This window comes from Astatotilapia calliptera, chromosome 11, assembly GCF_964374335.1.
Source record: "Astatotilapia calliptera chromosome 11, fAstCal68.1, whole genome shotgun sequence".
NCBI lineage: Eukaryota > Metazoa > Chordata > Actinopteri > Cichliformes > Cichlidae > Astatotilapia > Astatotilapia calliptera.
Genome location: NC_137432.1, coordinates 3194067 through 3208024, shown reverse-complemented (window position 1 = coordinate 3208024; position 13958 = coordinate 3194067). Strand labels below are relative to the sequence as shown.

General features: G+C 42.5%; 1 protein-coding gene across 1 annotated transcript in view; it reads left to right on the top strand.

The window, feature by feature from the left end:
• The first annotated feature begins 710 nt into the window (after positions 1–710).
• The window catches only part of znrf2b (zinc and ring finger 2b), a 49454-nt gene continuing 36206 nt past the window's right edge, over positions 711–13958 (top strand). Inside the window, exon 1 of the mRNA XM_026183373.2 lies at positions 711–1643. Within this exon, the coding sequence (XP_026039158.2) occupies positions 1253–1643 (391 nt within the window). The 5' untranslated portion in view covers positions 711–1252. The remainder of the gene's footprint in view (positions 1644–13958) is intronic.

Below are 13958 nucleotides of genomic sequence, written 5' to 3'. Positions count from 1 at the left end.
TCTGACTCTATCTCTGAAAAAATGCCATCATCTGCCGTCATCTCTGATGAACTTCAGGATTCTCTGCTTCTAGTGAGTTCCTGTTAGTTTGCCCCAAACCAAGAGATGAGGATGGAAAGGACCAGTTGTGAAATATAACTTTAATTCCACTGATGAATCTAAATATGTTCTTTGAGAAAGAGGGGATCTGTGAGTTTCACGTGGTTGCCGGTAGGTAGCATAACAACAGCGGTGGCTGCAGTGACTCCTGACATGCTCTCAAAAGTTCTAAGTTTGGACATATGCTGTGTGTCCAGAGGGGGATACATCGAGCGCTTGCGGACGTTGTAAGTTCTGTATGTAAGCAGGGAGAAATCGGATGATTCTTTTTGATACACTCAGTCTATAGTGTTACAGATAACGCTACTCAGAAGTACATACAGCATGTAAAATCAACATTAGAGTTTTACATTAACTAATCAGTCATTATAACATAACTTGTGTGATTCTGAATAAGAAGTACTTTTATTTGAGATACCTGAAATGTATATTATTATTTGTGCTTACTTATTTAAATGCATAAATTGCCACTTTGTGGCTATTTAATAACATTAAACTACTGCTAAAGAGGCTTTGGTGCCTGGTGCCTCTGTGATGTGCAGTGGGGAGTTAAACTCGGCAGAGGCTTTATTTTGAAACTTCTGGGCGGAAGTCCCCGTGAGCCTGCCTAGCTTGGCAGCTAGCCTGCGCAGCAAGTCTCCTTGCCGCCGCCGCTAAAACGGTTCAGTGCAGGACTTTCTCCTCCATCACTTCCTTCTACTGAGCAATGTGTTGTGAGGCAGGGGGGTGTGAGGAGCGCCACTCTTCACTGCTTCACGCGGCTCGGGAGCCATGGCGGAGGGGGTACTGAGGACGACCCAGCGGCCGGAGCACAGCGGGTCACCAGGAGCGGCTCAGCGCACAAGGAAGGACCCACGTTCTCACCTGCAGCTCAGCCTCTAGAACCGTTACTGACGGAATACAATGGTGACGTCTGCTAAACTTTTCCGCACATCCCCAGCTTTGGTCACGCGCGGCCGCTTTAACTTTTCACCAACTGGCAGTTGTCGATTCTCGATGGTATCGTAGCGACGCGGAGTTTGGTGTGCTTTTCTCTTCTTCCAGGACCTGTGTCCTGTAAAGCCATCTGCCTCGGGCGGAAATCTGGCGTACTGTCCCGCAGCGAGCTCGCACAGCGCCTCGTTAATATTTCATAGCCGAATCAGAGGTTAACATGGGGGCAAAGCAGAGCAGCCCCACTGCTAACCCAGCTGCTAACGGACGGACCAGAGCCTACTCCGGCTCGGACCTGCCCTCCAGCACGTCCGGCAGCAGCGCTGGCAGGACTGCCGCCCGGGGGGCGAGGTACCACGGTGCGTCCGGAGCCTCCGGACCCAGCACCAGCCAGCAGATCGGAGCCAGGGCCAGGTCTGTTGGGGGCTCGAGTTTAAGACCCCACTCTGGCATTAACATTCCCAACAGCGGCGGGGGCTACAGCTCCCCGGAGTCCGGCGGCAGCAGCCCAGAGGAGGCGGCGGACAGGGAGCGCTCGGGCGAAGGGCAAGAAGTTCCCCGGCTGTTGATTGGATCATTACCAGCACACCTTTCGCCTCATCTGTTCGGAGGTAAGAGCGCAGAGCCGCTCCGCTGCTGCGGTGACGCTGACGCACGGCTGTTTACAGCAGGGTACAGCGGAGAGGTTAGGACGGGGGGCAGTGGTAATCAAACAGGGTTCATTGATCGCTAGAAACGTAGTATTACAGTCAGCTGGTACTACACGAAGCATAACTGATGTGGGCCAGTTAGCGTTATGCCAAGGTGCTCCTCAATCCGAGGGAGAGTCAAATGATCGCAGAGGCGATGAACACACACCGTGTTCGTTACCTCATCGAAACTTTACAAGATTAACGAAAACCAGAGGTCAGCTCCTTCCAAGAAAAATGATCAGACTAAACGTGGAGCAGGTTTAAGTGAATGTGAAGCTCAAATAAAACATGTTTGTTTGGTTACTTTTGCAGTCGCTCTAGAAGCAAGACTCAAATAAATGCCCACATCTGTCTTGGTAAAGCCGCTACGCAGTTATCTTTGAATTATAAGTGACAGGAGCAATAATTTGCCCTAATAATAATAAATGATGACATTAATTGAGCTGCATTGATGTTACAAACTGTTCCTCTGGTGTTACTGTTGAGTCTTCAGTATTGAATGTTTGTAATGAATGAAAAAGATGCATTCAAAGGTTTGATTCCAATATGCGATGAACAGGTGAATCCAAAAGTTACGGTCAGGTGGAACATTAAGTGGTCGTCATTAGAGTGAGGAAGAATTATCAGAGATGGGCTTATTGTGTGTCAGTCACAAGTCGTTACCCAGTATTGTCAGTGGTGCCTGTGAATGTGAAGCCTGCCAACTAAATCCTCCCATTATCAGCTAACATTAGAAACCATCAGCAGATACCTGCAGACTAGCTAAGTATGTGTGTAGCCATCAAGATGTCACCCACTGGTTAGTGATGTCCAGTTAGGAAGCCTAAAGCTGCTTGCCATGTGAGGAGGGAGGGGTGGACATTTATTGGCTGATTACATGTCAGTCATGGGTGTTTTGGACCAGGGTTGGGAATGCTGGTTAAAGCTGGCGATGTTGGGCCAGACTAATACAGGGGTTTTAAGAGCGATAGCATTTCAGTATTCCGATACGTTGGGTGTCTTCTTCTCTTTCTGTCAGACACATGAAGCACACAGACACACAAACCATAAACATATTTGCCTAACATTTGTAATAGCCATGAAGTTATGCCCGTGATTGCAGTTATTTATTTACTCGTTTATGCTCTGCCCAGCTCTACAAAAAAATCACAACTTTTTATTCAGAATGATACAAAATCAAAGTTTGAGGCTCTGGAAGGTGTTTCCAAAGGTCACGGCCAACCACTGTTTTCTCAGCAGTGCTGTTAAACCACAGGTATTTGACTGTGTGGCCATTAAAAAAGTGCTGCTTTTTGGCATTTCTGTGTTCACCTTCTAAACTGTCTGCGGTGATCTGACCAGCTCCCCAAACGACTTGTTAAGACTAGTTAATGTGATCCGTGGCACACATCAAACTGTGCAGCTAGCATTTCCTTTTACTGTAAGGGCTAACATGGAGGAAGTTGGTCACCCAGCTGTAACTTCACTGCCAAATATGTTTCTGAACAGTCTTGTGTTTGTGTCACAGTTTTGACTGAGCACAAGTTAGAAAGCTGACTGCAGTTCTCTGAACAGTGTCAGCGTTAATGGTTTTATGAAGTAAAACGGCGCCTTATTCTAAGCTCGACGTTGTTACAGTGATAATAGAAAAATGATCAAAAAGCGATCCACAGCCTAGCTTAGCTTCAAAGCAGCGCTATGAATTAGACACAGACAGCGATGAAGATGCTGGCCCCTGAGTGAGCGGCTCCTGCTGGCTTTAATAACAAATAATGTGTGATGGTGATGATGACTCATTTGAGCCAAGTGCTAAGATAAACAGCGCGAGCCTCCTTGTGAATGTGCTCTTCTTGGTTTCATTGATCTGCTGTGAGGGCTGTAGTGACTAATCTTCAAGCGCTCTAATGCTTCGTGACCTGAGATTGATCGGGGAACTGGGGCAGAGGTCAGATACACAGCTCGGCATGTGGCACAGAGGGAGTCGGTCTGGGAGCTGATCGTCAGCGCAGGTGAGGATCGGCTGGGTGATGCTCTCGGTGAAAACGATTCGCATGGCGCAGCACATCATCCAGCACGAGCACAGTGAGTGTGTGTGCTTGTGTCTGTTCACAGAAGGAAGACAGAAACGCTGAGTTCATTCGGGGAAGACAATAGAGCCATTTGAGATGCATTGCCCTTCTCCTGGAGAGTATTTAGCAGCAGGCGGTTCAGGCTGGACAGTTTCCAGAAGGCATCATTTTTATATTTATTTACTAGCGTTTGCTGTTGTGTTTGCTGTCTGTCAGAACAGTGACAGGTTTTATGCCTTGATCTGATCATTTTATAATCTATAGCTTAAGCACGCTCACAGAATCTGAAGATGTTAAGACAGATCAAACCAATCCAGGCGAAAATAACCTCAAGTAAAATAAAATCATTCATCTGTCTGATAAAAGTACCTTTTAAGAAGATATTTAAAAGAAGTCCCAGACTCAGCCGGTCTCGTGTCCTCAGGCAGGCCCGGGGGCTCCGACTGCAAATGCTCTGATAAAAGACCTCTGCCTCAGGACTACTCACCACATGCTGGCTTGTCGTCTTGTGTGTGTGAGGTCAGAAATGTTGGACTGAAAAAGGCCAAGGAGGAAGTAATAACGTGGTTGACACTGAGAGCCGGAAAGTTTAACGTCAGTGATATAAGCAGATCAATGCATGTTAAGTTCATGCAGCTTAAATCATTGCTGCTGTGAAGGTGTGTGAAACGCTCTCTGTATGTTTAACAGTCAAAATAGATCCTGTCTGTGAAACAGATGTTTGTGGTGTGCTGCTCAGAAGTGTTCAGATGATTCGGCTGGTGAGTCACGTAATGAGCGCTGAGCCCCGGAGGGCAAAAACAACACTGCAACTTGTTGGACCCTGACAGTTTGTAGAAGCTGAAGCATGCCAACATTTCATTGGTTTCATTCTTATCACCTCTGAAACGGAGGGAAAAACCGATGTGATAAAACTCGCAGGTATCGTTTGATCCAGGTGCAACTGTTGCTTTCCACTCTCTGTGTTTGTGCAACACTTTGCATTTTATCATTATTATTCATCTCTGACACTTTTCCACAGTGTGTCTTTTGTGCTGTTTATTCCCCTCAGCTGATCACAGCAGATGGCCCCGCCCCTCCCTGAGTGGTTCTTCTGGAGGTTTTTCCTGTTAAAAGGGAGTTTTTTCTTCCCACTGTTGCCAGGTGCTTGTTCATAGGAGGTGGGCATTTACTCAGTATTATTGTAGATAGAGCAGGGCGATATGGCCAAAAATTTTATCACGATATATATTTGAAACTTTGCGATAACGATATAACTGACGATGTAATTGATGCGAGACAAAATACAATTCCACAACTTTACTAGCGCAAAAAAACCATCCATTTATTTTCACTTAAACAAGCAGCTGTTTTTTATGTCAATTAAAGCTTTATAAACATTTAACAGTGCGAATGCAAATTCCTTACTGAAAGTTTAACCAAAAGGCATTTCCAGTAGAAATGGGCTGACATGTCCTGAGCATAACAACAACAATCTTTATTTATAGAGCACATTTAAAAGCCTTGGGCATACCAAAGTGCTTTACATAAAACAATAAAAAATAAAACAGTTCACACATTAACATCAAATACATAAGAGTAACGGATTATGTTCACAGATAAAAGCCACCAATAAGAGTAAACTGCAGCACATAGGTTATAGCAAGGTAAGACTGTACCACCATGATAAAAGACACCAATAATGGAAAGATAGCAGAGAATTTAATACAATACAATACAATAGAAGAAGAAGAAGAAAGTGTGTACATTATTGTACTTTATTGAGCCCCGTGGGGAAATTGCTCTCTGCATTTAACCCATTCACTCAGTGAAGCAGTGGGCAGCCAAATAGGTCAATAGGTCACTGCAAGCAAGCCAGCATTTAACTGGTAGAAAAGGCAAGTTTAAAAAGATATGTTTTTAGCTGTGATTTAAAAGAATGAATAGAATCAGACGCCCGGATGCCAATCGGGAGATTGTTCCACAGCTCCGGTGCAACTAGAGCAAACGATCGATCACCTCTAGATTTCAGTCGAGATCTGGGCTGAACCAACCGTAACTGTGAGGATGACCTTAAAGCCCTAGCAGGAGCATATGGGTTTAAAAGTTCCTTAAGATAGCTTGGTGCAGTGTTATTGGTAATTTTAAAAGTAAACAACAAAATTTTAAATTGAATACGATATTTGACAGGCAACCAGTGCAGATCAGCAAGGACAGGAGTAATGTGGGCAAACTTCTTGGTTTTAGTTAGAATGCGAGCTGCAGCATTCTGAACTGTCTGTAATCTATGTAAAAGGCAAGAGTGGAGACCACAATAAAGTGAATTGCAGTAATCAAGCCTTGACGTTACAAAGGCGTGGATGAGCTTTTCTAGGTCTTTATACGGGATATAGTGCCTGGTCTTAGAAATAAGGCGAAGCTGGTAAAAACTGGATCTGACAACAGCAGACACTTGTTTATCAAGTTTAAATGAGCTGTCAAATAAGACACCCAGATTCCTAACAGTGTCAGAGAAAGAACTAGTGAGAAAACCAAAGGCATCCCGAAGTTTGGCACGAAGGGCATTACTACCAAAAATCATAATTTCGGTTTTCTTATCATTAAGGATAAGAGTATTTGCCAAAAGCCATTTCTTGACCTCACACATGCATTCTCGAAAGCTATTCAAAGACAGAGCAAGATCATCGTTTAACTCGAAATAGATCTGGATATCATCCGCATAATAGTGAAAAGCAATGTGGTATTTCTCAAAGATAGCACTTAAGGGAAGCATGTACAATGAGAAAAGGGTAGGGCCTAACACAGATCCCTGGGGGACACCACAGCAAACAGGTACAGCCGAAGAAGAGGATGTGGCCAAATGTACCGAAGAGAGCCGATTGGAGAGGTAAGATTTAAACCAATCCAAGGCAGCGCCCTTAATGCCTACAGTGTGCTCTAGTCTCGCCAATAGGATGTTGTGGTCAACCATGTCAAATGCCGATGAAAGATCCAATAGCACTAGGACAGAGGGGCGTCCATTGTCAGCCATTAGTAAAAGATCATTGAAAACACGAAGCAGCGCTGATTCAGTGCTGTGATGTTGTTTGAAGGCCGATTGAAATTTATCATTTATATTATTCTCATCCAGGAAGGTCTGCAATTGAAGCAGGACCACCTTCTCAAGAATTTTAGCCAGGAAGGGAAGCTTAGAAATCGGTCTATAGTTGGCAAAATCACTATGATCAAGGTTCCTTTTTTTTAGAACAGGTTGAATTATAGCATGTTTGAAAGCTGAAGGTACATAGCCAGAAAGCAAGGAAAAGTTCAATATGGACAATAAACAAGGTCCAATTGCATTAAAACAATCCTTGACTATACGGGATGGAAGAACATGTCCTGAGCATAACCATGTATAATATCCACTGACGTTAAAAAGAGGTGCTTTGCAACATTCAACTGCAGTGTGCCAAATAAAAAAGTCAAATACGTATTTTTCAGACCATAAGGTGCACGGGATTATAAGGCACAAGAAACAAAGCAGTCAGATAAATCAAACTTTATTAAACTCATTCTTCTTGCTTCCTCCACTTCTGTGCCATTGATTCATTAATGCTGGATTCTATCACAGCTGCTCTATTCCCATGTTGTTGCAGTATATTAATGACTAACCTCGTATTGTGGATGGATTATCTCAGTTGTTCTCCTGACTGAAGTTTGGTCCGTTTACAGGATCCTGCCATGCGATTGCATTTGTCTCTAACCATCAGGAACCTTCATGTTAACTTTTATCGAGTGGAAAAAAGTTAGCATTCATCCTGCAGCTTCACTGTTTATGCTATGCTAACATAGCTGTGTCGCTAGCGATCACGTAGCACATCATTATATAGCAGCTAGCCCAACTTCAGTAACCCTACAAACGTCACTGCTGTTTAGTTTCCTGTCTTCATTTATGTTGGAAGTGATAGCAGAGCTGTACGTTTGAATTTTTTCAGAAATCTCTCAGTCAGAACATGCAATATCATGCTTAGGTAACTAGCAAAACTAGCAAGCTAACTTCCGCTAACTTCCTGCTAACTTCTAACTCCGTTAAATGTAATAAATTCTGTTTTCATGGATGCCTGGATGTTAAACTTCATAGTTACACCTGGTAAAGCAGCAACACTGTGATGCTGCAGTGTTCGTTTGACTTTGGGACATGAAGCGGACAGAGTCTTGGACCCAGATTTACGAGCACCTTAGTCCGACAAATACGGCAATAACGACGGCCCGCTTGCATATTGTACAAAAAAAAAAAGTGCTTTGTTGTGTATCTGATGGACAAACACCAAACCAGTTCCACATCACTGGAGCTGCACCATTTTTACAAACTAATTCTGGTTCATCCGTTTCACTCAACGATCGGCTTTCCCCCTTCTCATTCTCCGTTGCCGCCATGCTTTTTCGGCCATGTGCGTATGAAAACATGCGCGTTTTACTCATATTCTATTGCGATATTTTCTTTTCTTATTGTTGCCTAACATTGTACTGGTATTACCGTGAACGGTATGATATGGCTCAGCCCTAGTTGTAGAGTCTTTACCTTACAGTATAAAGTACTTTGAAGCAACCCTTGTTTTGATTTGACACTATATAAATCAAACTGAATGAAACAAATCTGCACTTCAACATCTAGAGAATGTTTACACTGCTACCAGTACAAAGATACAGTGTGTATTTTGGATCTGGACGGGTCAGTAACAATCCTGCTATTTCAGACTAAAGGCCAAGCGTTTTAGTGTAGTCCAAGTAAAAAAATATGGAGGTGGAAATGATCAGACTCACTTTAAACAATCTGATTATAACAGCCTTTAATGTAAATCAATGTATTTATTTGATTTGAAAGAGGAAAAACTGAGCAACTGAATTTGACAGTGTCAGAAAACAACCCCTCCTGTGGACACGTTACTGTCTGAAAGCCTGGCGTTGGCACATTTGTCACTGACATTTACACTAATGCTGGTAAACCTGCTGTCAGCTGATCCACCCACATGGTGGTTCCACCTATCAGACTCTATTTAATAATAATATTATTGATTATTATTTAATCTGATTAATAGTAGTGTTAGTAATCACATTATAAGCATATTAAAAGTGTGTTGCAATAATATTTAAAGAGACAGCAGTTATAGTCGAGGCTGTTTTTAAACACTGGATCCAAGAATTTACCTGAGACTGTAAGCAGCAGGTGGATAACATGATGGATGATTTTGTATCTAAACATGAACGATAATATTAATGTTACCGTTGGAAAAGTCTGCATTAAACAGATAAATACGAGGAGAGGGTTCACAGATTATACGTTTCCATCTTCTTTAAGTTGCCGATCTGTTAGTGAATGGGAGCTATCAAATGTTTACAAGGTATGAAACATATCTATATGCATAAATTATTATCAAATAAACCAAGAGATAAAACACTGCAACTTCACACATTCGTAGTAATACAAGAAGCATATCTTTTTACATGAGACTCCCTCAACTTTTGACACATAGCACCAGTGTGTTTCACCATTCTAAGCTTTAGCTTTGACAAAGGCTTTTTCTCCTCAAGACAGCATGCCACTCTGTCTCTCCATCCATTGACCAATGTGCTGAGGATGGAAATGCTGAGAGTCATAATGCCAGGGTACTGAATGAACTGAGTCAGGATGTTTTGGTCATTGTGTTTGACAGTGCTCTTCATGAAAAGACCAAATGGAGGAACATCCTCTGGAAGAATAGTACACATCCTTCCTGTAGTGGTGCAAAGACTGGGAGATTTCATGGCAGGAAGCAGAGAAACACTTCTTTGAAACCTGTCGTGTCTGCATTGAAATTTCTACTGCAAGTTAGCGCTGTTCCATATCATTTCATCCATAATACTGAATATAAACTTTTACATGATATAAAAGTTTCTTATCAATATATTAATTACAGAGTGACCATGTGTTTACGTTCTCTGGATGCACAAACACAAACAGATAGCAGACAAGTCCATGCATGTCAGTCAGCAGCGGCTCTGATGAATTATTAAACTACTCCAAGAACTTCCAACAAAGCACAAAGATTTGTGCACAATATGGAAGAACATTGTTCACGTTAAAGATGGAAACTTGTTTCATCCACTGAGGTGGAATCGCTGTCAGGTCCAACCAGGAGGATACGCCAGCAAGCTGGTGATCGTGATAGAACTTGGAGGCTGTCTCACCACCTCTACCTACACCTACTACCAGCTGTGTCTGCATCAGTGCTTCAGACTGCGATCGTATATTTCAGTTATTAGGAAAGAGGAGGTGATTGTTGCATGATGTGAGTGGATGACATGTGGGCTTTGCATAACATGCTGTGGTGTTTACCTGCAGTTCATTCAGACCTACATCACAGGAGCAGATTGAACCTGTTAAAGAAAGAACTCCCTCATTATCATCCACAGGGAGAACATGTTCATGTATCAGAGAATTTGAACTGATTTATTTGGACTCGCAGGTTTTAGTTCAAAATAGAAGAGAGTCGAAGAGAAAGAAAAACAGCACACACACTGTGGTGATCATTGCTTTCTGCACAGGCTTGGCTCATTTTAAATGAGTTTGAGCCAACCCGCCTTCCCACCGACTTCCTACTTGAATTTGTCTGTGAGCGGGAGGAGCGAAACAAACGGTACAGTATCTGTAAAACCTGTGAACCAAACGTTTACCATTTCGGTACATTTTTCGTAGTACCTTTAGTCTTTATTATTTTGGCGCTGTATGTGAGTGCATGTGAGCGTGTTTACTAAAACAAACACATTCATGCACCGAGCACCACACACACGTGTCAGGTTGTGTGCACAGGTTGTTAGTGCGAGTGTGAGTCAGCAGACAGGAGTGTAATAATTAACTTGGCTCGTTCAGTATCCTTCTTCTATGATGGCCGCATGCATGGATCAGTAGTGTGCACACACATGCACACACATTTAAACTTGTCTGCAGGCTGTGTTAGCAGGTGGCGTGATGGCTTTATTAAAGGTGCTGGATCTTCATTTAAAGAACAGACTGGTGGATATGCAGCAGAGCAGCTTTGCCACACTCAAGCCAAAAACAGTGTGGAAGAGTCTGTTTTTGCTGAAGAGTATGCAACGCTGACAGAAATGTAATGCAAATGAGGAAGAGAGCTTTAAATAACGTGGTCTGATGAGCAGCATAACACATTCATGCTGTTTGTCTCAAACACAAACGGATGTGTTTGTTTCTTAGTGTCAGAACCACAGAATGTATATAAAAGATGGACATAGCTGCCGTGGCACTATGAAACGAGCCGATGGTTTTGGCCCCTGTATTTTTGAATGTCACTGTTGGGCCAGTGGGTGAGATTAGATATTAAAAATTAAATTTGATAATGCTGTCAATCTTGGTTAGCAAGCTGCATTCATAACATCTTTGCTAATTGGCATTTGCCTGAATAGCATATTCACCCCTAAAAGCCGTCGGGGTGAGGACTAGAGTACGACATTGCCTAGATGTTGTATGGAATTGCACTTTGTGAATACTTGTGCTATGGAGGTAGAAGTTAGCTGTTGTGTAGTGACCCGTGTTTGTTTTTTGTCCCAGACTGTGTGGTGTAATAGTTTGTGAATTTAAGTGGCTGTTTCCTGCCCCGATTACAAACACCACGCAGCATTCTGACATTATTTGTGTTCCTGCAGAAAACCTTTAAAGTGGGATCAGTCAGTAATGGAGCCTCTTTCTGCCAATCCAAGCAAGCAGATAAAAGCTGCCATGTATGCTCTTTTTTTTTTTCAGTACCTGCTCTGCTCAGCTCAACTCAGTTTTTTCAGGGTTTGCATTAGGTGGTAGTACCAGCCTACTCAGCTGGGGTTCCAAGGCGATCCAGAAATGTGACCTCAAGAGACTGCATGCCACCGATTGGCCAGTACGCAGCGTCAGTCGATGATTCATGAGAGTGACTTCTTTACAGAAATCAGAACCGCCATTTTTGAATCCCGGCAACAAGGGAAACAGCTGCAGAAAGTCAACACTGTGTCCAAGCAGCAGGTATACCATCGCCTCGAGCTCCTGCTTTGTTGTGTGTTTGTGTTGCATACAAAGATGTCACAGGCTAGGGCTGTTTGATATAACGATATATATCAGATGACGATATAAAAACGTCTGTCGTTTCATTTTACGCTACCGTTTGTTTCGTGGTGTCGCAAAATAAACAGTTTACGGCAACATTTGTTCATGGTTTTGATGTCACTGTGGTTATTATTAATTTCTTAAAGTTCTCTCTTTCTCTTATATTTAATAAAACCACACTACAGACGGACAAGAGCCTGTTTTTATGCGTTGTCGTTAGCAACAATGACGGTAAAACCATTTCCACGTAAACCTTTCACAATAAAGCTCAAGATCCTGTTGAGACTTTTCAAAATAAACCCAATCACGTGAAAGATGCAGATTATTTACGGATGAGAATTAAAAAAGAGCCGCCAGGTGCTAAAAAATAAAGCTTAGACTCAAACTTTAGAACAGGCTTTCCCCCGCAGCACGCCGTGTAATAAATACTCACAAAGAAACGGCGCCGTTACAACTTATGTCTAAAAATGTATCGTTTCATGCATCGGTTACAACACTCGACTCAGCTACACGACGCACAGCTGGAAACACTTCACGCAGGTCGAGCTGCCCGAGATTCACAGAGTTTACAGAAAATGTTACATTTCTGTGATTTATATCGTTATTGGGCGATAGATGTCTTATATCGGGATATGAGACTTTAGTCATATCGCACAGCCTCATCACAGGCTTTTGGACACATTGCTATAATGGCCTCACGCACACATGAGCTACTCAGTTTTAATGGAAAGCGGCCATAACAGCTGAGGAGGTTCTAGTGGAAAAGAGATTAGAGTGGATCCCAGCTGAAACACCTACCAGCAAATCTGCATATTCCAGCCTGGTCTCAGTTGAAGCACACGTTTTATTGACGCTCCCAGAGAGCAGCCTTTATGTGCATCCTTTTTTTCCCAATAAGCTACTTTTAGTGATTGCACTTTAATCTGAAGTTTGAGTCTGATTGAACCAGGTGCCAGCAGCAGTAGCTGCTTAACATTTAACAATAGCTAAAATAAAATAATCTTCTATTTTTGCAGGATCTGCACAATATTGTCTCATAATAACACTAAAAATGGGTTTCTACCTGGGATGTTGTCTTGGGTGAAGCTTCTTAACCAGCTGCTTAAAGTCCTGTTTGTCAGTCATTTCCATCCACCCTTTGCTCCTCCTGTGATATGGAGCGCAGCTAGCGAGGGTTCCAGCGGTGTTTGGTCATGTGTTTACATTTTGGTTGCATCTCACCAGCTGCTAGCGTCTCCTTTGTATCCTGGTTTTACTCGTCACTGTGTTTTTGCCTGAAGTGGTCAAACGTGTTTGTTGTTTCCACCTAAAGGTAAAATACTTTGCATGTTTTGCTGGGCTTTGTTGGAGGCTGTTGATCGCTCCCTTTTAGGTACTCAAGCTGATACTTGGCTCTCAGACATGCCCAGACTTGTGTTGTTGTTGAGCGCACTAGGGAGTGCAAAGCCATATGACATAATAATTTGACATTTTTATGCTATTTAAAAATGTGTATTGTCACAGATGATATGGCTCAAACTATCCAGTGCATGTAAGGTTCTCGATTCCAACGAGCAGCGGTCATTTTTCACAAACCACAGCACAACTACTGACTGAGAACTTCTGTGCGGCTGATTCAGTTATATATTAAAATCCTCACTGCAAAAAGAAAAGAAAGAAAAAAATATTTGTTTTTACAAAATATTTTTCAAAAGTCCTGTAACTTTCTGCCAGGAGTACAGCGCTATACAAATGCAGGCCATTTTACAGACTTTTAAATGCTAAAACAGAAAATTCTGTAGACTGGCAGCATGTTGGTCTGTGCTGCTTACAGATAGTCCCTTTAATTTTAACATGTTTTCTGTACCATTAACGGACCTTTCTGTAATAGTAAAATGTGAATACTACCATTTACAGCTGTTTCCTTTCACTGTAACTCTTTAAATATACGTTACAGTTACAACCTAATGCACCCTTTGCTCAAAAATCCTTAAATTAATCTGTGCTTAGTACACAACATGACTCGTGTGTTTAATGTGAAATATCCTTTTATTCTTCTCAACTCAAAAACGATACCAAAATATAACGACAGAATCCATTTTACCATAAAATGACTAA